This window comes from Sturnira hondurensis, unplaced genomic scaffold, assembly GCF_014824575.4.
Source record: "Sturnira hondurensis isolate 20B ecotype Veracruz unplaced genomic scaffold, ASM1482457v3 Scaffold0021795, whole genome shotgun sequence".
NCBI classification, from domain to species: domain Eukaryota; kingdom Metazoa; phylum Chordata; class Mammalia; order Chiroptera; family Phyllostomidae; genus Sturnira; species Sturnira hondurensis.
In genome coordinates, this window is record NW_028094426.1 from 5,168,843 (window position 1) to 5,191,596 (window position 22,754).

A 22,754-nucleotide genomic window follows, 5' to 3' on the forward strand; every position below is an offset into this window, starting at 1 on the left:
AATAAAATGAACCTCCCCAGCTGTCTATTTAGCTTATTTTTACCATATGATTGGCTGCTTTAGAAGTAAAATGAAGCAAAAGTAACTTAACTAAGTTTAAGCTGTCATTTGTATACAGCCTCAAACCTAAACTACTACGTTTCTGGCTTGAGCACTTGACCATGTGGCAGCTGTCGCTGCTGTTTGAGACGGGGAGCATGTTGTTGTTGTTCTAAATGCTATTACTGAAGTTATGGGAGAGGTAAAGTTCGGTTTTGGATATGCTGACTTTAAGGTCACTTTCGTACTCCAAGTGGAAATAGGAACTAGTCAGTTGCATATATTTGGGGTCCAAATCCCAGAAGAAAGTTGTGAGCTAAAGATAAAAATGTCAGAATCCTTAGCTAAACAGATAGAAATTCAATTTATGGGCATGAATGAGATAATCTAGGGAGAGAGGACCATTAGAAGAGAAAAGGGCCAAGCATGGAACCCTGAGAATAACACATGTTTGTTGAGGACAGTGAACAAGGTTAGAAGAAAGATGTACATAGCAGAACAGGTGAGAGAGGCACAGTGTCTGAATAACAAGAGGAAGTATATTTCAAGGAGAGCACAATCAACTGTGTCAAATGCTGCTGAGAGTCAATGGAATATAAAAACCAGTGGAATCCCTGCATTTAACAATCAAAGGTTATTGATGGCCTTAGTGAAAGTAGTTCTGGCACAGTGACAGTAGCTGAATCTGAACAGAAACTCAAGGAGTGCCTGTTGGGGGAGGAGAGGGCCCCAAACATAGACAGCCTTGAGAAGTCTAACCTGGAAGGGGTCAAGAGATATTAAAAGGAACATTTTAGAATGTCAGAAAAGAGAAAGCAAAATAGTAAATGTATATGTTTTGTTACTCATATTTCATTCCACAAGCATTTTTTCAATCACATGAAGAGTACAGGGCAGGGAACTAAAAATTGAGAGATGAATAGACAATAGTCCTTCCCCTGAAGGTGCTCAAAGTTTAACAGGCAGAGAGAGGCAGATCAGTAATCATGTTCAAGGGCAGTGCAATAATAGATGTGTTAGATTTAGTGATGGCATAGTGGTGGTAGGGGAGAGTATGCTTATTAGAAAGGGTATCAAGAAGACATTAAAGTAATTTTTAAACTGAGTTACAAATTCTTGTTTGCTAGGATGACTATAAGAAAGACATGTCAGATGGGCAGAAAAGCGTGGCTTATTGGAAAACTATATGCAGCCTTTACATAGAGTGGGTTCTTAGAATCACAACGTTTAGATATAAATCCTGCCTCCAACATCAACAGCTCCATAACTTTGGGTTATCATCATACCTTTGTAAAGCCTCAAATTCCTTATCTATAACATGAAGGCCGGTAAGTCCTGTCTCTTCGGATTTTAGGGAGGCTTAAAAGCTGTGAAGCACTTAACTCAGTAGCTGGTATACGGCAAATAATCAATACACGTTAACTCTTATTATATTATGTAGGATCCAAAATGCAAAAGGAGTGGCAAGGTATAAAGCTAAAGAAGAATCAGGAACCAGATTATGAGACATTTGTCACAATAGTCAGCACTGTTCCCTGTATTACTTAAAACAAACTAGTACAGTTATTAGAAAACAAACTGAAGTCAGGCTTAATTCAACTAAAAAAAAAAACCTCTTCAGGAAGCATCGTAATTATAACCTCCTATTGATGACACCTAAGGCAACAGGTATGTATAAGTACGTTACAGCCTACTAATTAGGAGGCTGACACTGCTAACCTCTAATTGTTCAATGTGCAAATATTTTTTTACGTTAAAACATGTTGTAATATAATGTATTATTTCCCATTAAGATTGTAACTAAAATTCAATTTTTTTAGTTATAATTATTTTTTTCTTTAGACACATTGGTATTAAAAAACAAGCTGGTAGTGTAGTAATTCTTTGATTTTATTAAAAAGGCTATTTCAACTCTACCATCAAAATACACCAGAGTTAACCTCTCACTTAGTGTAGCTGACCTTGAGGGTTTGGTAAGGGCATTCATTTTAAGGATAGAGTTAAACTCCACAAAAAACTGCAGGTCTAAGGAAATTTGCATGAGGTCTCCATCCTTTTCCTGGTTTGAATTGATAAAGGTTTCTCAATTCCTCAGTTTTGAGGAAGCCTTACTGTCTTTTTTTGGGGGAGGGAAGAGTTCAACTTCTCAGATATGTGAACAGTATTCCCCCTGCAGAAGAATTTTCTCCTTGAAAAGATAATTCTGGGTCACCACTGCCTGGAGTACTTGATTTAACCTGTTGAGTGTTTTTGAAGTTAAGGTCATTATCCTGATCCTTCATTTACGAATTTTCCATTCCTGGTGAAACCAGTGGTATAATCTTTCTACTGGAATTGTTAATAATGATTTTGTTTATGATATATAGCATGTACCATTCCGGCTGTTTTTGTATGGCGTGATTTGTTTTACATACTGTGCGTGCTCAATTTCCCTATTCTTTTTCTGACTATCTGAGCCTACAAACTATGCCTTATAGCATATCTCTATGAAGGTCCCGAACTCCTGCCAGCTATGCGGATCTTGTCTTCAGGCTTGTAGACAATAAACACACTGAAACGATCTCCAAGGTCAGGGTAAACTCCTTCAAACAGTGGCTTTCAATTCAAAGTTGTTGCATTTTTTGTTGTTGTTTGGGGTGTTTTGCTTTGCTTTCATTTTGGCCCAAGACCTATTGCAACACCTGTATCCCAGTACACACAGTAGAGGTATGGGTGACTCAATAAAAAATGCTATTCAACTCTCCGACATTCCCCGAAATTTCTTACTCTAGTTCATTATAAAAACGTCACCCCTCCCAGGTAGAAACCACCTAAATTGACCTTACGAACCACTAACGGGTCCTTAAAGGCAGATTGGAATCGCTCCTCTAGCTGCCTTCCGTTACAGACCTTGGGAAATGAGGCGCTTGAAGCTGAAAAGGCGGAGGCCCAGGGACACGTCCCTGAGCTGCACCGACGCTGGGCCTCAAGATAGAGCCGGTTTTCCTCCAAGGAAGCAGCACCGCTCTAACCTACAGCCCAGGCTCGGTGGATGATGCAGAGCTCACCCCATTTCCCTGCCCTCCGGCTTCCTCCAAATCCGTCCCTCCCCCTTTATCTTTACAGCGCGAATTTAATTTCTCCCCTGCGAAGTGGGCCGAGCGCCGAAAGATCGATCCTCCCTGCTCACCCGCAGGCCGCCATTTTGGGGGGAGGAGAAACACTAGGACCAGCTGCCGTGGCTCAACGGGATGTTGACGGGCTTCTGCTTCTATTGCTAGCTATGTGGGGCCGGGACTGAAGAATCCACTGCGGCCCCTCCTCCCACTGCCTCTAGGGAATGAGGCGTCAGCTCCCCCGCGGGACGACCCCCTTCCTCCGAGAGTGAGTGACGGCCGGCGGCGCGGCACGCCCCCGAGCGCCCTCCGCTGTCAGTTACCCGGCGCGCTCCCCGCGGCGCGCGCCCCTCCCCGCCCGGCTGGGTGCTCGGCGCAGACTCGCTTGTTTGTTTCTGCAGGAGCTTAAGGAGAGGCCCAAGCTGAGACGATGCCTGGGAAGCTGAAGGTGAAAATCGTGGCCGGGCGCCATTTGCCAGTGATGGACCGAGCTAGTGACTTGACTGATGCCTTCGTGGAGGTTGGTGCAAGGTCCTGCTGCTCAAAACACAGAGAGCGCCAAGCCCTGTGAAGGAACCTACCCATCTTGGCCCCAGCCCCTCTCAACCCATTCCCCTTCCGACAGTCCTGTGTGCCTGGCTTGTCCAGCCCTCCCTGCAACTCAAGTGATGGGAGCGTGGCTCGCAGGCGTCTGCGGCACGCTGCGCCGCGCGGGGAGGTTGTGACTGCTCTGCATGTTGGGGTGACCCTGATGTCAAGGCTCATTACAGGCCACCTGCCAGTGAGGAGCTCCCAAGGCGTGGCCGTGGGGCACCGAAATACACACGCACCCATACACACGCCCTTCTTTTGGGGAGGGTGGCTGTTCACGCCAGAGTGATGGAGATGATGTTAAAGAATTGTAGATATGCATTTGGACACTTGGAGACCTACAAGGGTAGGAGATCCACTCTTTACCATAGTATTTTGTGAATCTCAGTTAAGCTCTAAGACACGATGGTAACACTTTCTGCTCTTGTCTGGGCTGGTAGGTCTGATGAGCTGTTTCAGGGTAATGTAGTGCCTTGGGGTAGGAAGTCAGTTGAGTGCCACATATTTAAATTGCAAAATTGCCTTTTAAATTTAATAATTAGTTTATAACTCATGCAAATTATCATAGGCCTAGGCTTCTGAGAGTCATAACCAAATCTATGAAAGAAGCCAAGTAAAAATTATAATAAAAATTGACATGATGAGCCAGAGGATCAGAACAGTAACTATCTGGCCTATTAATAAATAGAATTGATAGATGCATGATAATATGCCCTTGATTTTATTTTAATGTAAAATATTCTTGATGTTCCATAAAGGTTCTCTCACTGATAATTGAAGTTTTGCCCCCAGAACCTACCATGGTAATTTAAAATTCATCACCTTCGTTTGAGAAGCAGTTATTGAGTATGTTCTTGGGCCAGCTGTTAGGCAATGGGGATACACAGGTTTCCAAGGCATAATCTTTGCATTCAGGTAGCTCAGAGACTGCTGCACAGTTAAGGTTCGTAGCTAATAATGTGTATTGAGTCTTTTTTTTCATCCTTACCTGAGGACATGCTTATTGATTTTTAGAGGGAAGGGAAGGGAGGAGGAAAGAGAGGGAGCGAAACATCGACGTGAGAGAGAAAAGTGCATCGGTTTCCTCTGGGACACTCCCTGAGGACTGACCGCAACCCAGGTATGTTCCCTGACTGGAAATTGTAGCTGTGACCTTTCAGTGTACCGACTGACCTCCAACCGAGTCACATGGCCAGGGCTATTGAGTCTTTTTATTGCCAGGTTTGTGTTAAGTACTTTTTAAATTTTTGTTCATTGATTTTAAAGAGAGAGGAAAGGGAAGAGAGAGAGAGAGAGAGAGAGAGATAGACAGAGAGGCAAAATGGTCTTGCTATTGTATTGTTAGTATCCCATATTACAATTTCGTAACTGAGGCCTAGGAACAGCAAATAATTTGCCTAAGGTTGCCTACCCTTGTAAATCTCAGTAGCCTCATTGTTTTAATGTCTGTTATCTTAATGCTGCTTCTCCAGACAAGAGGATGAGTGTTGTAGAATGTGGAGACCTAATTTTGTTTCTGATGTTAAGGAGGCTTCCTGAAACTGCGACATTTGAGCTGGGTCTTAAGGGAGGCTCAGGATTTTTACCAGGCAGACGGAACAGCAAAAGCACAGAACGGGATATATGGTATGTTTAGAAAGTTTGGTGTGTGTCTGGAGTAAAAGAATATCCATGGGTAGTGGAAGTGATGGGCGATAAGGCTGGAAAGGTAGGTTGGAGTCAAGTTTCATTTTTCATACTGAAGAAATTTTCCTTTATTCTATAAGCAGGGAGTTGGGTGAAGGAGCTTTTAATCAGAGATGAAATAAGATCCTGTTTGTATTAGGTGGTTTATTTGTAGGATGACTTGGCTGATGGACCAGACAGATGAAAGATGAGGCAAGGGCAGCAGTTAAGCAGGTGGTTGATGCACGTGTAGGCAGTATGTGCACGTACAGTATGGCAATGGGAATAGTTTAAAAGAGGAGGATTTGAGGGGCATTTCTTGTTAGGCTTTAGTAACAAAGGGTGTTTGCTGGTGAGGGAAGGGTTGAATTCAAGGGTGACTCATTAATTCCTTCTTTCCTAAAATAGGTGCTGGGTGTCCCCTGTTTTCCAGGCCCCACACTAGTCACTGGTCTAGCCAACGCAGATGCATTGGTGGACAACATAGGCTCGGTTCCTGTTTTTATGAGCTTTTACGTTGTGGTGGGACAGACAGACATGAAAAAAAAAGTGAATAAATATACAATTACAAGTTGTGGTGAGTGCCATGAAAGAAAACAATGGGAAGAGAATAAGAGGGAACATCTGCTTTAAGTTGAGTTATCAAAGGAGGCCTCTGGGGGAAGTGTGAGTTAGGCAAAGACCTGCTGATTGGGAAGGAGATGCTAGCTGCTCAGGGTTGTCTGTGTTTGTGTAGGGGAGTTTGGAGCAAGAGGGAAGGAGAGTCTCAGCAGAGGGAAGATCCTGAAGAGATCTGCTTTGTTTCAGGAATTGAAAGATGTGTGTGATTGGCGTGTAAGTGAAGAGGAGAGTCTGTATCTATCAGATAAACCTGGTTAGTCAAGGAGCCAACCTTGCAGGATCTCAGAGGCCCTGGTTAGGAGATTGGATTCTGTTGTAAATTCAGTGGGAATCAGATGAGCACTTTTGTTGCCTTCTGGAGAACAGATGAAAGAGGGGAAAGAGCCGAAGTAGGCAGCTAGTTAGGAGAGCCTATAGTAGTTCAAAAGGAGGCGGTAGAAGTGCTCAAAAGGAGGAGGTCGTGGATGGATTCCAGATGTGTTCTGAAGACGGACTCTCAAGTGTTTGTTGATAGATTAGAGCAGGCACCAGGGAAAGGGAAACTAAAAGGTGACAGCTTTCTGGAGGCCTGGGGTCATTTTTTGAGACTCCATGGGGTTGATGGCAACTGAGTGGGTGGAGAGTCACCTTCCCTTTGGGCATTTAGATTTGAGGTGTCTTTGGACCTTCTGTTGGAGTGATCAAGGAGAAACTTGAATTTGTGAGATAGTGTTCAGAAGAGGGATATGAATTAAGAGATGGGTTCACATAGACCAGTGCTTCTCAACTTTGGGAGCGATCTAGGGTCCCCTTTATATAGCAGGTATTCTGAAATCCACCCTTTGCTACCTTGGCACAATATTAAATAGTTAATATAACCGACATATGTTCACAATTTTTAAAAAATCAGTAGAATGCTCTAACTGTAATATGACAAAGAAATTTATTTTTTAATAAGTATTTCAATATGGAAGTACTTGTTCATGACCACAGTAGGAGACATGAAGTAATCAGATGAGTCCATGAATATTTATTAGAGCCTTTATATAAAACACACAGTGTACTGGATATCATATAGCATATTGGGTGTACAGCAATGAAGAAAGCCAAAATTCTTTTAGTCGTGGAACTTACATTTCAGTGGAAGTGGGGATTCATAAAGAAGATAATTAAGTGAAAGATAAAGTATGTTAGGTGGTGAGGAGTTCCCCATGTGGAGAAAAAGTAAAACAGGGGTGCAGGATAAGGGGGTGCCTGACCTATATGTAAAACCACAGGAATGTATGACTGCTCCTTGGGCAGTGAGGCAGCTGGGTATTTTTGGCATCTCAGGCCTTCATTGCCACTGGCTATATAATTTTCCAAAATAGGAAAAAAGAGTTGTCCCTTAATGTACATGATGGTTGTATTTCTTGATAATTATGTATGTTAAAATCCATCCACTCTTCATATCTATAAAACTGAGGTAGTTATACTCTAGATAGATTTTTCAGCCATATGACTAGTAGGACATTTGAAAGTTATGACATGAGTCCAGCCTTCACCGTTGGGGACTACTTCTTGCATTGCAGGGTACTACTATTTCTGGCCTTCCTCATTAAGTAGTACTGTTCTTTGTCCCCAAAACAACCCTACAAAAGTCTGAAGTTCCCTCAGAAGCTGGTTTTTCCCCTTTGTAAGTCTCCGACCTGAGGTGGGGGAAGAGAGAAGAGGGACAGACCCTGGAAAAACTAGACATTCAGTATTTTATTGGAGGTGAAGGACTAGGGAAAGGAAACTGAGATTACCAGCCAGCGTGTTGGTGATAAATCAGGAAAGTAATGTCTCAGAAGACAAGCGAGGAAGTTTCTAGAAAGAGGACTTTCTCAGTTCAGTGGCACTGAGAGGTCAAGTAAGAGGACAGAGACATCGCTGGATTGGGTAACACGGACATCGTTAGTGATCCTGACTGGAGGAGTGATACAGAAGCTCATACTGTAGTGAGTTAAAGAGGATTAAAGTGCGTGGAAGGTGAGGAGATAGGAGTCCTGTGACTGGGCAGCTGTTTCAGGAAGCATGGATGTGATGGGGACAGGAGAAAGTGTATTTGGCAGAGTGCAAAGCTTTTAGTACTAAAAAAAATCAGTTGGAAGATAATAGAACATATTTGTGTGCTAATAGGAATAATCTAGCAGGAAAGGAAAGATTACTGCAGGAAAAAGGGGATAATGAAGGATTACAATTTAATAAAGGGATAAATTGTATGAGGTAGACTATGAGTACTTTATAACCTCATCTGGGAGGGACATAATGAAGCCTGGGCCGGTGATGAGAAATCTTTGCTGGGTTCGAATAATAGTAACATTTTCATAGGCAGGAGGGAAAAGGGGGCATTTTCTAGATGAACAGGACAAACTTAGTAAAAGCAAAGGCAAGATGGAGTATATGTCATTGAAGGCAGGGTTCTTGTTAAATAAAAGTGGGGAAGAAAATTTGGCTAGGCAGGTGGGGATACAGATGACTGGGCTGAAAGCAAAGGGGAAAAGGCTGTGCCGTGGAAGTTGTCTTAACCAACTTCTGTGGACTGACTCATTGCAGTCCCAGCGCTCTGCATTCCTTTTTTTTTTTTTTTAAAGATTTTATTTTTAGAAAGGGGGAGGGAGGGAGGGAGAGAAACATCAATGTGTGAGAGAAACATCAATTGGTCACCTTTTGCACAACCCCCAGCTGGGGACCGGGCCACAACCCAGGCATGTGCTCTGACTGGGAATCAAACCCGGTGACCTTTTGGTTTGCTGAATGACGCTCAACGCGCTGAGCCACGTCAGTCAGGGCTACATTCCTCCTATAAGCACATTCTTCAGTACCCCATGCAGGTAGATTCTTCTCCAGTATACTTGTAGGCCTGCTTCTCCTATCATTTGGCTGGTATGCTTTAGTAAGAGGCGGTTATTTATGCCAACTCTATTATTGTAATTGATTTAAATCTTATACAAATTGGTGAAATAAGCTGATAGTGCTACATAAACACTTAAGGATACAGTCACTAAAAATTACTATTGAACTAGATGAAGAGTGTAAAAAATCTAGGATTCTATGTTCATAGTTTTCTACAAGCAATTTTAAGTTCTACCACCACATTTTAGAGAAACTCAAATTGGCAGTTACAGACAATGCATTAGGATGTGGCTTATACACAAAAAAAGATGTATAACTAAAAAATGGATCCTAAGTCTTACATGGAAAGAGAGAGGAATGAGCCCTGGCTGGTGTGGCTCAGTGGATTGAGCACCTGCCTGCAAATCGGAAGGTTGCAAGTTTGGTTCCCATCAGGGCACATGCCTGGGTTGGTGGCCAGGTCCCAGTTGGAGGGGTGTGCAAGAGGTGACTGATTGATGATTCTCTCACACTGATGTGTGTGTCTCTCTTCCCCCTCTCTCTAAAAATAAATAAATAAAATATTTTTAAAAGAGGAATGAATATTTGTATTTTATCTTAATGTTTACTGTCTACATTATTTTTAACAATTCTTTGAGTAAACCAAGTTCTGTGATTAATGAATTAAATAGCAGTGCAGATTGTCGGTTTAGGGAATTTCTACAATACAGGAGGCATCTAGGAAGCCAGTGAAGACCAAGTAGTATGTAAAGATGGTTATTCTTGCAAGAATCTCAAGGATGAATGGGTTGGGATTCTGTACAAGGGAAGTATTAATGGAAATGTATCCTAGTATTAAGGTGCATGTTACAAACTGTTGTGCTAAACTTCATGATCTTTTTGTGTTTATCCAGGAACCTTTGAGGGAGCAGGGAGAGGAAAAAATTAATATTAAATGGGTAGTTTCTATGTATCAGACAGTTTGCTAGGTCTCTCCACACATGATCTCATGTAATGCTCACAACAGCTACCCTTTTCAGAGGAGGAAGCAGCTTTAAGTAACAGGTTAAATAACTTTCTCAAGGTAATTTAGCTAATGAGTGGGGAAAGAGAATGCTTGTGCTTCAGGGAATCTCATTAAAGTCTCTGATGTTCTTTAAAAAGTTGCTAGGCATTCACTTAATTGCTGAGTAATAAAATCTCCTTTGAATTAAATAAGACCAAATGGACTGTGATTCTTCTTTAGAAGAAGGGGAATCATCACAATGTTGGCAAAATACACACTCTAGTCTTTTTCTTGTTTTGAAGTCTTGGTTTTTGTTTGTTTAATGCAGTGTGGGGAGTATCGTATCTTTACTATGCCTAGAATGGACAGTTGACAAAAAAAAAAAAAAAAGAAAACCCCACAATATAGAACTATAACATAGGGGGATAAAACTGAAGGGAGTTTTAAATTAGAACTTGAAAAGTGATATGCTGTGTTTGGCAATTGAGCCAAAATCCTGGAGTACATTGGCTTTTGAATTGTTTTATAAATACTAATTACATTTCACTTCAAATAAAACAGTTTTTAAGTAAATTAGGCATTAAGTATTTCTTTGATATTTTGAATATTGAAATGTAATGAAAATTAAATTAGTAAATGAACAGTAACCTTGATTCTTTTGAGGTTTCCTTTCTCCTAATTGTTTCATTTCTTTAACATTTGTGATTTAAATTTTTTTTAAATTATGCAAGAAATGCCCAGCTCCCATTACAAGAGATTTGAATACTCAGAAGTAAAACTTGAAAGCTCCTTACTTCTTTCCCACTCCACTGTACTGTATGCCTACACCCTGCCAGTCCCTTCTCCGGAGATAATTGCTGTCAGTCACATATTCTACTACTTGGATTTTTCAGTGGTACTTCATCGACATTTTCCCATGACAGTACATAGAATCAACTGTGCTTTTTAGTAGGATTCTTTAGTTATTTATTCAATCACTTTCCTGTGGAATGACTATCTAGTATTTTGTATATTTTTTGCGGGGAAGATTCTTTATGTGGAAGTAGCTGTTTAGGATAAAATTCTGGAAGTAGATCCAGAAATCCATGATTTGAATCAAAATAAAGTTTTTATCATTTGCATTTTATTTTTAGTGTTTTTGAATTTTAAAGTAGTACTTTAAACATAGGTAATACATGTTCATGATTCAACATCCAAAAGGTACAAAATGCATCAGCCTCTCAGTGTCTTTCCTTTCACAAAGCTGTCTGTTCTGTTCTTTGTAGTGGCCACTGACTGATAACATTTCTTGTGTGTCCTTCCAGAAACAATCTGTGCATATAAAGGCATATTTTATACATTTTATAACATTTTATCATATTTATCTCTGCAGATTATTATACAATGCACCCTTTTCTGCAGTAGAAAGATATATTTTGGACATTGTTCCACATCATTGGTTGGAGAACTCCTTCATTTTTCTATGTGGAACTACATTGTGTGGCGTTACCATATTTAATCTAGCCAGTTCCAAAATGATGGACAGCTAGGTTGTTTCCAATCTTTTGCTGTTGTAATGCTGCTTATTTACATTGTATATACATTGTATACCTGATTTTAAAGGATATAGGCATTTAAAATGTTGATGTTACATTGTCAAACTGTAGTGTAGAGATTGTTCTAATTTACGCTCACACCAGCAGAGTATGGAGAGCCTCACTAACCCTGTTTTCAAACTTTGTGATCTTTCCCAACCTAGTAAATAAAAATGTTGGTTTAGTTTGTATTTCTTTTAGTGTGAATGAGGTCAATCATCTCTTGATATATTTAAGACATCTATTTTTCTATTTTTTGATTTGTCTGTTCATGTCTCTTACCCATTTTTCTGTTTGTTGATCTCATTGGTTTGTAGGAACTCATTAAAAATTGGGTAAATTAGCTTTTGTGATGTATTTTGTACTTTTCCCCAGTTTCTTATTCATCTTTGATTTTATCAAATTCTTTATAATGCAAAAAGTTACTATTTGTATATAATTTTTAAACTTTTTTTATCCTCTAGCCACACTGTCTAGGTACCACATGGTTAGAATCATTCCTGATAATTCCAATGATATAATATAATGATATGATGATATCATTATATTATATCATTATATAATATCATTATATATAATATCATTATAATATAATATTATATTATGATATAATATAATGATATTATCAATATAATATAATATTATCAATATAATATCATTATATAATTATACCTGAATGATATAATAACTAGAAAAATAGAAGATAAAAAATAGTTTTGGATATTTTGCTCTTAGAAAATTTCCTAGACTGATTAAACATTGATATCTGTAAGTATTATAATACCAAAAGTAGGATTATAGGTCAAAAAGAAAAGGAGATGCTATAGATTATCTGATCGAACCAGCATTTTCTGAGTGTCTGCAGTGTGCAAAACTCAGTGCTAGGTACTAGGGTGAAGTGGACATAACCTTTAGTGAATTCTGAGGTTAGGAAAGGTACTATGGTGATAACTGACAGAGTTAGGGAAGAGTTGAAGAGACTAAATTTAGGGAAGGTGAGGCAATCTAGGAAGTAATTGCCTAGCTATTTTGCTCCTAGGCTTCCTGACCATTTCTCAGGTCACCTGAAGTTTTACAGTCTCCATTCTTGGCTGGAAGCAAGTCCTAGGGATTTAGCCTGCTTTCCACCACCTTTGTTTCCTCCTTGTTAATTTTGAATCTTTGGGATTTCGTTTTGCCAAGACTGCTATGAAATTAGATAGTCTCTCCATCCAACCCCTTTCATTGTCCCTAAAGGAAAGAACATGAAACTCTTAATGAGCGTACTTTATTGCTGATCACTGTGTGCACACAGAGAAGAAATTTGAAAATAATATGGGGAAGTTAGAAAATACAACAAGTACATATTTCTTACTGAGTTCTTGTAATTATGGGCTGTCTTTCTGTATTCCCTTGCTGAGATGGTAAGAGAAAGCTAGCTTTTCACCTATTGATTTAATTTTTGCTTGTTCTCCACCCTTAAACTTTCTCTTTTGTCTGGGCTCCTATTTAGTGAAGGGCATACTGATTCCTTCTCCATACTGATGTAATGGTCTATGTTTTAATTCTCTTTTAGCACTAGTGAAGCAGAACAGTGTATAATCCCTAGTACCAAGTGTAGCCTATAAAATTATCTGGAACAGCCCTGGCTGGTGTGGCTCAGTGGATTAAGCACCAGCCTGTGAAGCAAAGGGTTGTTGGTTCAATTCCCAGTCAGGACACATGCTAGGTTGCAGGCCAGGTCCCTAGTAGGGCACATGTGAGGGACAGTGACATGTTGATGTTCCCCCTCCTCTATTTGTCCCTCCCTTCCCTTCTGTCTAAAAATAAATAAATAAAATAAAATAAATTATATAGAACATTCATTCTTCTCTTTAAAAGGCTCAGAAGAAAGTTATCTTTTCCCCCTACAAGATTAATCCTCCCATTGCTTGGCTGACATTAAATTTTATTTGTTTTCACATACTTGATATCTGTATTTTATTATTTCTTGTTTGCTTTTAGGTAAAATTTGGTAATACTACCTTTAAAACAGATGTGTATCTCAAGTCCCTTAACCCTCAGTGGAACTCGGAATGGTTTAAATTTGAGGTAAGTTCTTAATTGTCAGCATTGTTAGTGTGGTTTCTTTCAGTATTTTATAATTTCAGGTATAGCAGTTTACCTATGCCGTGAGAATATTTCTTAGAAATATTGAGTTTTTTGAAAGTTATGTTACAGTTAATAAAATATAAATGTATGAACAAGAGAACCTACATTAAAAAGGCATAATATTATTATAATTTTCTCTGAATTTTAGCATATATCAGAAATAACTTGATAATAATACACAGATTTTTCAAAATTTGTTAAATTGTGGTAAAATATATATATCATAAACATTGCCAGTTTAACCATTTTTACATGTACAATTCAGTAGCATTAATTGCATTCACAGTGTTGTACAAGCACCAGTGTTTCCAAAACTTTTTCATCACTCCACAGAAAAACTACTCATTTAGCAACAACTCACCAGCTTGTGTGCTCTTTCCAGCCCCAGTTAACTTCTGATCTACGTTCTGTCTCTTTGAATTTACCTCTGTTAGATATTTCATTAAGTGAAATCATAAGTATTTTTCCTTTTGTGTCTGGCTTCTTTCACTTGGCATGTGTTTTCAAGGTTCATCTGTGTTGTAGCATCTATTAGAATTTTGTGTGTCCAAGTAACATTTCATTGTATGCATACACCACGTTTTGTTAATCCCATTTTTCTGTTGATGGACGTTTGCGTTGTTTCTGCCTTGTAGCCTTTGTGAATGATGCTGCAGTGAGCACTGGTGTACAAGTACGTGTTTAAGTCTCTGTTTTAAGTTCTTTTCTGTATAAACCTAAAATTGGAATGGCTGGGTCATATGGTCAGTTCCATGTTTAGCTTTTTGAGGAACTGCCAAACTGTTTTCCGCAGTGGCTATGCCATTTTACTTTCCCACCAGCATGTATGAGAGTTCCAATTTTTCAATACCCTTGTAAACATATGTCATTTTTAAAAAAACGTAAGCCATTCTAGTAGGTCTGAAATATTTGCAGTATCATTTTAATGTACATTTTTATTACGAATGACTAACAGAGGTTTCTCATGGTCAGGGACCTTTGCATTTCTTTTACTTTGAATTATTGCCTCATATTTTAACCCCCCAAAGAAAATATTTAGATCACAGAGGTAGAGTTCACAGGACTTGGTGACCAATTTAATATGAAGAATGTAGATAGAAGTGATATCTCACTGGTTTTGATTTTCATTTCCCTAATTACTCATATTGTTGAATACTTTTTCATGTGCTTATTGGCTGTTGGTATATCTTGGGAAAACTGGCTATTCAAGTCCTTTGCTCATTTTTTAATTGGGGAGTTTATCTTTTTGTTGTTGTAGAAGTGATTTTAAAATATTCTGTTAAGCTCTGATCATATATGTAAATGGCTAATATATTCTCACATTCAATAGGTTGTCTTTTCACCTGCTTGATAATTTCCGTGGATGTACAAAAGTATTTAATTTTAATTTATTTATTTTTCTTTTGTTGCTCATGTTTTTAGTGTGAAGTCAGGGGGTCTGTTGCCAAATCTGAGGTCAAGAAGATTTACCCCTATGTTTTCTTTTAAGAGATTTTTGGTTTTAGCTCTAATGTTTTGGTTTTACCTCTTACAATAGGTGAATGAGTATACACAAGAAAATGTTAGTTAGAGATTGGAGGGACATCTTTGGAGAAATGGTTAATAGCTTAGTTTATGATTCTTTTCCATTAAATGTGCAGACACTGCAGTAGTGGTAGGAAGACTGCCTCTGATGACAGGTGATTCTGAACAGACTGGAATGGAAGAGGATCATTTTACATCATATGAATGGAAATTTCAAATATGCACAGAATTAGACAGATTACTATAGTGAGCTACTTACCTGTCACCTACCTTTACCTTTACTTACCAAAGTTGTCTTCATTCTGTTGTTCTTGTTTTATCTGTTATCAAAACCCCATTTTTTGTGGGAGCATTGCAGGAATATTTTATGGAAATTTTATCCATAGAATTTAAATATATTTGTCTTATAGAAAAAGACCCCCTTTCAAAAACAAGTCATGAAGTCATATACTTTAATTCTTATGATAATCTTCAGAGTCTGAATTGTTAACCTGAAATCAGCAAGAAATTAAACAGGGGATGGGAACAGGTATAATGTTTCATAATTAAGTTTAAAAAATTGAACCACAGTTTCCGGATTTCAGAGATGCGCTTGGCTGTAGCGTATATTAGGAAGGTATAGCAATTTCAGTTCACCACAAACTCAATTTCTACTAATACTGTGGGATATCTGCTGTAACAGTAAACCTCATAGACTGTATTTAATAAATAGAGTATTTTAGTTACAGGAAATAATCCTCTTGTGTTCTGTCCTGCTTTTATGACTATGATATTGTGTACCATTTAGCCACTATATTTGATGACGATTACTGGCAAATTAGAGGATGGCAGCCAAAATAATGAATGTGTCTTCCATGAGGGTTTTTTTTTTTTTGCCTTGTTTTCTTTCTTCATCAGTTTGGGCTGCTGTAACAGAATACCATAGACTGGGCAGCTTAAACAATAGCATCTATTTCTCACAGTTATGGATGCTGGGAAGTCTGGGATCAGGGTACCATCATGGCTGAGTTCTGGTGAGGGCCCTTTCTCATTTACACATGGTCATTTTCTCTTTGTGTCCTTATATGGTGATGGGGAAAAGATAATCTCTCCTTGTCTTTACTAATAAGGATACTAATCTCGTTAATAAGGGCTGAGCCCTCATGACCTAATTGCCTTCCAAAGGCCCCCATTTCCCAGTGCTATCACGTTAGGGATTTTGGGGGACACAAGCATTCAATAAGTTGCATTATAGTCCCTGCCTCTTGCATAGTGTTTGGCACACAAAAAGTGCATGATAATTAGGAAGTAAGTGAAAGAAGGAGAAAGAGAGGGTAAACATTTACTTCATGAATTTAGTTTGTGAACATATTATTTTTTCTTACAAATCACATTAATTTTGCTTACAGTTGTATTCACTGAAATTGCCCTTGGAAATTATGGTGTCATTGTGCTCATTAGCATCCTTAGTCTGTAGATGATATGTAAACTTTATTGTGACATCCCTAAAGCATTTTTGCTGGGTACCACTGGTAGGGTAGTAAAACACAGGATAATATATACATGAGTTGGATGTCCCCCCAGAAATAAGTAATCATTTACATTTGCTGTATGTGTACAGTTACAGTAATGAAGATCTTTAAATTATAAGATTTAATTTTAAGTACACTTTTAGGTGGATGATGAAGATTTACAAGATGAACCTCTACAGATCACAGTTCTTGACCACGATACTTACAGTGCAAATGACGCCATTGGTAAAGTGTACATCGATATTGACCCTTTACTGTACAGTGAAGCTGCAACGGTCATCTCAGGATGGTTTCCAATTTATGACACCATACATGGTAAGGAGTATATTAAACGAAAGTAAATCACAGTCTTTTAAATTTATCCTAAAGACTTTTGTAGAACCAGCGGTGGTTTTAGGGGGATACATCGTGATGGGCGCAGGCTTGACTTGGGGTGGCGAGCGCACCATACAGTGAACAGGTGATGTGTTGTAGAAATAGCTCTCCACCTGAAACCTGTACAGTGTTGTTAACTAATGTCGCCCCAATAAGTTCAATAAAAAGGAAAAAAAGAAAACAGGAAAAATTGTATCTTTAAAAGGTATCATCTTTTTAGACATAGTAATTAAGTCTTGTTGGTGGAATTGTTTCTTTTCTGAACATAATTTGAAACAATTTTCTGAGCTAAATTTGTACATTATGGAAAGTAAATGCATTATTTAAAAAAATCATCTCATATTTGTAATCTCTGTTTCTAAAAACATATTTTCAAACTGTATTTCATTAAGCTAGACATTATAGAGATTTGCAAAATGTAACACAGTGTTACTCTAGTTATTTTCTTGTTCTTCCAACTATAGTTATTTTTCTAAAAACCACTGCTTATATTAACATAGATTTATCATTATTTTAAATGGAATAGGAAGCAAATATTTTTTTTAATTCTCAATTTTAATTTATAATGTGGTAAATATTGGTAGCTATGTGTCACATATACAACACCTCTATGACATTCTCAATAATTTTTAAGATTGAAAAGGGTCCTGTGATTAAAAAAATTGAGAACTGCTAGTCTAAAGAGATGCTGTCTTTTTAGAGTGGCAAATGGACCTGAAAGGAAGTGGCAGATGCATCCTGAATCTTTCAGTCTTGAATCTGCAGTCTTGAATCTTTCTGCCTATTTTACATTTTTGACCTGGCAATTCCACTGATAGTCATTTATCATAAGGAAATGAGATGTTTGCTGAGATATGTGTATTTACTGTGATATTACTTAAATCCCATTATTATTTACTAATGTTTAAATTTGTAAAAATAAGTTGCAAATTAGGATTTTCTTAAATAATTTAGAGCATATATAGACCATAACTTACACAGCCAGAACTAAAACATGTTTTCATAATATAATGGCATAAGGAAATATGCATGATGTATTATGAATTACAACATCCAGACTATAAAACATCATAGGATGATTCCAATTTATTTAGAAACAAAAGAATTGTACATATGTAATGTTATTGGCAGAATACATGATAAAATGTATATCTTTGAATGTTTTTATTTCTAGACTGTAATCCTACTTTTCCCTCTTTGTCCTCTTTTCTTTTTTCCATACTTTTTACAATGTGTAGAGGATGAGGTAAAAGTAGGTTTACAGATGTTCATATGAAAACAATATAATAATTAATAAATAATAATACAAGAATAAAGTCTGTTTTGTGTATTCACAACTTGTGAGCTTAATTTTGTTCCACACTATATGTATCATCTTTATAATCAGGAAATAAAATCTAGTCAAATGTTATATTACCAATTAAAAAGTGCTATTGGAGAATTAATATGAGCTTAGATTAAAGGCAATAGCTAGATGAATGAGTGAATTTTTGAAACATTAAGTATTGCTTATAGCTGGTTCAATATGGGTCCTTTGTGAGGAATGTAATCTGTTATTTCACTGGGTAAATCAGCAGGTCACTCTTCTTAGAGGGATTCTTTCATAAGTATTAATTTAATTAAGGAGTCAGGACAGTCAAATAAAAATATTTAGTAAGTGCTTAGAGATAGAGGCTGGGTCATTTTAATTTGTTAGCTCATCTTCTAAAAAAATTTAGCTTATTTTAAGTTTTCCTGTATAGTCATTGAAAAGAGTAAAAGTTTATTTGTGTTAAATCAGATTCTTGCATTAGTTGATAAGAGCATTTATTCTGGGATAATAAAGATCTGACCTTTAATCCTGGCTTTACCACTTACTAGCTAATGACATATAAATTATTTAACTTTTGTTAGACTTTAGTCTTTTGCCTCTGTAAAATGGGATACTAATACTATAGAAATTACTGGGTTCATGTGAACAGTGTGAGATAGTACTTGTAAAGAAAGCATTTAGAATATTATCAGTACTCAGCAAAAGTTACTATCATTGATTTAAATGGTGCTCTTTTCCAGTTTGATTGGTTCAAATAAGTGGAGACTTGTAGTAAAAATGAACATTATTCATTTTTAATGTGTATATGTTTTTCAGAAAATATAATAAATGACTTGGAATGAAAATAAATGACTTGGAAACAAAGTTAGCATTGCTGTTGTGATTGATACATTATTTTAAAATCTTTAGTTGGCATTTATTTGCTTGATTATTTAATTATAGTTTGTTTTTTTAAGGTAGAAACTTGAGTTTCCTTTTGAAATTATAGGTATTCGTGGGGAAATCAATGTAGTTGTCAAAGTAGACCTCTTCAATGACTTAAATCGATTTAGGCAGTCATCGTGTGGAGTCAAGTTCTTTTGCAGTAAGTAAATACATTTTATTACTTGTTAAACAGGAAATTTAATAATTGATAAATATGGGAAATCAAATTAATATTTTAGAAGGCTAATGGAAAGTCTATTATACTTTGGTTTTAATGCCAAAGAGAAAATTGTTCATTTTTCAGAAAAAATTGCTGTAGTTCTGGGGACTACTTACCTGATTTTAAAGTAAATATCTAATTTTTTTACAAGTTCATACGAATGGTTGTTAGAAAAATTCAGTGGGGCACATGTGTGCACCTGGTAGTCACGATAACGCCTGTGGCCCATGGGCAGACTGTGTCCAGCAGAGCCCAGCTCCACCCTTCTCCAAATTCTACTCCAGCTGTCCCAGCCTATCAGGGTGATTAAAGGGAATAACGTTAAATGTTGCCGGTAAGAGCCACTCAATGCCAGCAGAAAGAGCGCCAGGTGAAGACTTTTGGATATTCTTCAGAATTTTAAATAACCTACATATTAATGGAACAACTTAACCTCATTCACTTTTAAACTTTATGTTTCCTGGTATTGGGCCTTGAGGCGTGCACTGGCCTGCAGTACCCGCGGTGTCATGGATGAGATATGAGACAAATTCACATGGACTACCAAGTCCTGTGGAGGAAAAAAGATGGCACGGCTACTCCCTCAAGGGGGGAGTGCCTCGGAGCAGCCTGACCACTGTCTCAAGGGGAGAGAGTGCAGACCCTTGCTTAGACAGGCTTTTATTGGGTGTTTTGCACAGGAGTTCAGGTACAATTTATTAATCATTGTCAGGCTGTCAACAGTAGATAGCATACAAAGAACTATTAGGACTTCTTCTAAGTTAGGGTCTATTATCTAAAAGGCTACAAAACTTTGGGAAAACAAACTCATTTTCTGCCTGGGCCTTTATCATTTAACTAAGAGCATTCTTAGTCAAGCAGGCTTCACAGGATTTTACATATCTTTCTCAGGCCTAATCACCCTGGGAACCCAACATTCACAGCACAGGGCTGCACCGCCCTCTGTCATCGTTTTCAGGCTTAAGTCAGGCAGAGGAGGCAGATAGCCAAGGAATTCTCAGAGACTTCTCGCAGACAGACTGAGAACTCAGTCTGCATAGCTATGTCAGAATAGCCAGGGAGCAAGGGTCCATCACCCCCTCTTTGCTGCAGCCCCACGAGTCCTTCGTTGAGGGCCTCCCAAATGATCGTATCTGGCTTAGGTTGCCCCCCCTCTGAGGGGTGATTCCTGTCAATGACTAAGCGACCAAGCGTTGGGGGCCAGAGATGGATGAAGCAGAAGCAGCACTCCTGCCAGGGAGATAAGCTTTGTCTCCTTTGTGGCTTAAGGTCTGAAGGTCGCTCACTCAGCCTTATCCGTGGGGTGTGGTTACAAGTCCTGAAACCAGGCAGAGCGGTTCCCAACGGGGCCTGAAGGTGGAGAACTGTTCTTAAAGCACTACATAAGAATAAAACTCAGAGATACTGAGAAGGACGGGAAACAGGATTGAAGACAAAAGTAGACTTTTTTTAATGCTGCAATGCTACACATTAATGTATCCTTAGAGAAATTAGATCTGGGTGCCTTTCATTTGAGAAGGTAAAGTGTGATAACATTTGCTACAGACCTAACTCAAAACGATACAATGAAGGAAATACGCCTACACTGACCTGTGCTTTGTGGTGAACAAGAAGACTAAACAGCTCATGCAGGCTGCATGCTAAAAGAAAATCCCTGGCTTATTGAACTATATATTACATATGTCTAAGCATGATGTAAAAAATTGGTATAAAATAGTGATGTGATGCACTGTATCTGAAGAGTACCTTGATACTCGTTGGTTGTCATTAGTCAGCATCAACATAGAGGGAGAAAGACTGATTGCACTTTTGCAATGAAAACAAATCCCATACCCTCTAATATCTGCATTTGGAGAACTAAATTTGATGAGACTACATGTGTGGAATATTCAGATTTCATTCAAATGAGCTGTCGAATACAATAGAGCTGTGGAGCCTTTTGTGGTGTATGGACTTATGTATGTCTTGTAGAAGTCTCCAGTGGCCTTAAAAGCCATAATTAGTGGATACCAACCTATGGAGAAACTTGTAACCAGCCACTCATCAAATGCAGGTTTTACTTTTGTATCAGCAGGTCAACTCTATGAAAACCAAGATTAAAAATAACTGTCACACATTTGTTCTATTACTTCACAAAGAGTAATATTTTGTTGGCTGTTACATTTTTCCTTTTTTAAAAAATATTTTATTTATTTATTTTTAGATAAAGGGGAAGGGAGGGGAAAGAGAGGGAAAGAAACATCAATGTGTGGTTGCCTTTCGCATGCCTCCCACTGGGGACCTGGCCCACAACCCAGGCATGTGCCCTGACTGGGAATCGAACCAGTGACCCTTTGGTTCTCAGACTGGCACTCAATGCACTGAGCCACACCAAGCCAGGGCTAAATTTTTCTTTCATAAGTTAGAACAAGTAACTTTGGTCACATGACTATATTGAACTTTGCGTAACCATTAAAAAGAAAAAAAATCTAGTGCTATTTTACTCTAGTACAGGACACTGAAAGATAGGGATAGAGTGCTAGTCAATCACCGTGGTGCTACTGGAAGTTACATAGGATTCTACAGGCATGGAGCCCCATGAATACCAAGCAGTATGGGTTAGAATTGAGTAATTTGGGCAATTCATAGCTAGTTTGGATTCATAGTGTTGAAAAATCCTGAGTCATTAACTTCAAGGCACAGAGGTCTAAATTAAGAAACTAGTTTGGGCCTTGGCTGGTGTAGCTCAGTGGATTGAGCGCAGGCCTGCGAACCACGGGATCACAGTTCGATTCCCAGTCAGGGCACATGCCTGGGTTGCAGGCCAGTTCCCAGCAGGGGACTCACGAGAGGCAACCATACATTGATATTTCTCTCCTTCTCGCCTTCCTTTCCCCTCTAAAGATAAATAAATAAAGTCTTTTAAAAAAACAAAAAAAATGGGGACAATGATGTACAGTGCACCACCTCCCCTATTTAAAAAAAAAAAAAAGAAACTAGTTTGGTGTAGATGTTCTCAGGTTTTCCTCTTTTTGAATCTGACCAGATCTTAACATTTGGTGTTTTACATATTAAATGAGTCTGTTAGGTAGTAGAGTGACTGCTGAACCATGATTGTTAGAAACTGAAGGGCTGCGTTACTCCTCAGATTATGTCAGAAAGATTTGAGTTTGCAGCCGGTGTACAGAACTTTTACATCAGGCTTTGAATAAGTAAAGTTTTTTGTATTCATTATCTGCTTTTTACCTGTTTAGATAATAATCAGCTAGCTGTCTTTAATTTTGATTTTTTTTGTGCTTTGCATTAAATGCTGTTTAAGAAGTCTTAGCTATTTTCTAAATTATAAAAGTACA

The 22,754-nt window shown here is 38.2% G+C and overlaps 1 protein-coding gene across 9 annotated transcripts in view; it reads left to right on the forward strand.

The window, feature by feature from the left end:
- The first annotated feature begins 3,167 nt into the window (after window positions 1–3,167).
- C2CD5 (C2 calcium dependent domain containing 5) overlaps window positions 3,168–22,754 on the forward strand; it is an 87,614-nt gene continuing 68,027 nt past the window's right edge. For all 9 annotated transcript variants that reach the window (XM_037033989.1, XM_037033991.1, XM_037033995.1 and 6 more), the window contains exons 1-5: window positions 3,168–3,402; window positions 3,536–3,654; window positions 13,410–13,496; window positions 16,735–16,906; window positions 19,267–19,362. In XM_037033989.1, the coding sequence (XP_036889884.1) occupies window positions 3,565–3,654; window positions 13,410–13,496; window positions 16,735–16,906; window positions 19,267–19,362 (445 nt within the window). In that variant the 5' untranslated portion in view covers window positions 3,168–3,402; window positions 3,536–3,564. The remainder of the gene's footprint in view (window positions 3,403–3,535; window positions 3,655–13,409; window positions 13,497–16,734; window positions 16,907–19,266; window positions 19,363–22,754) is intronic.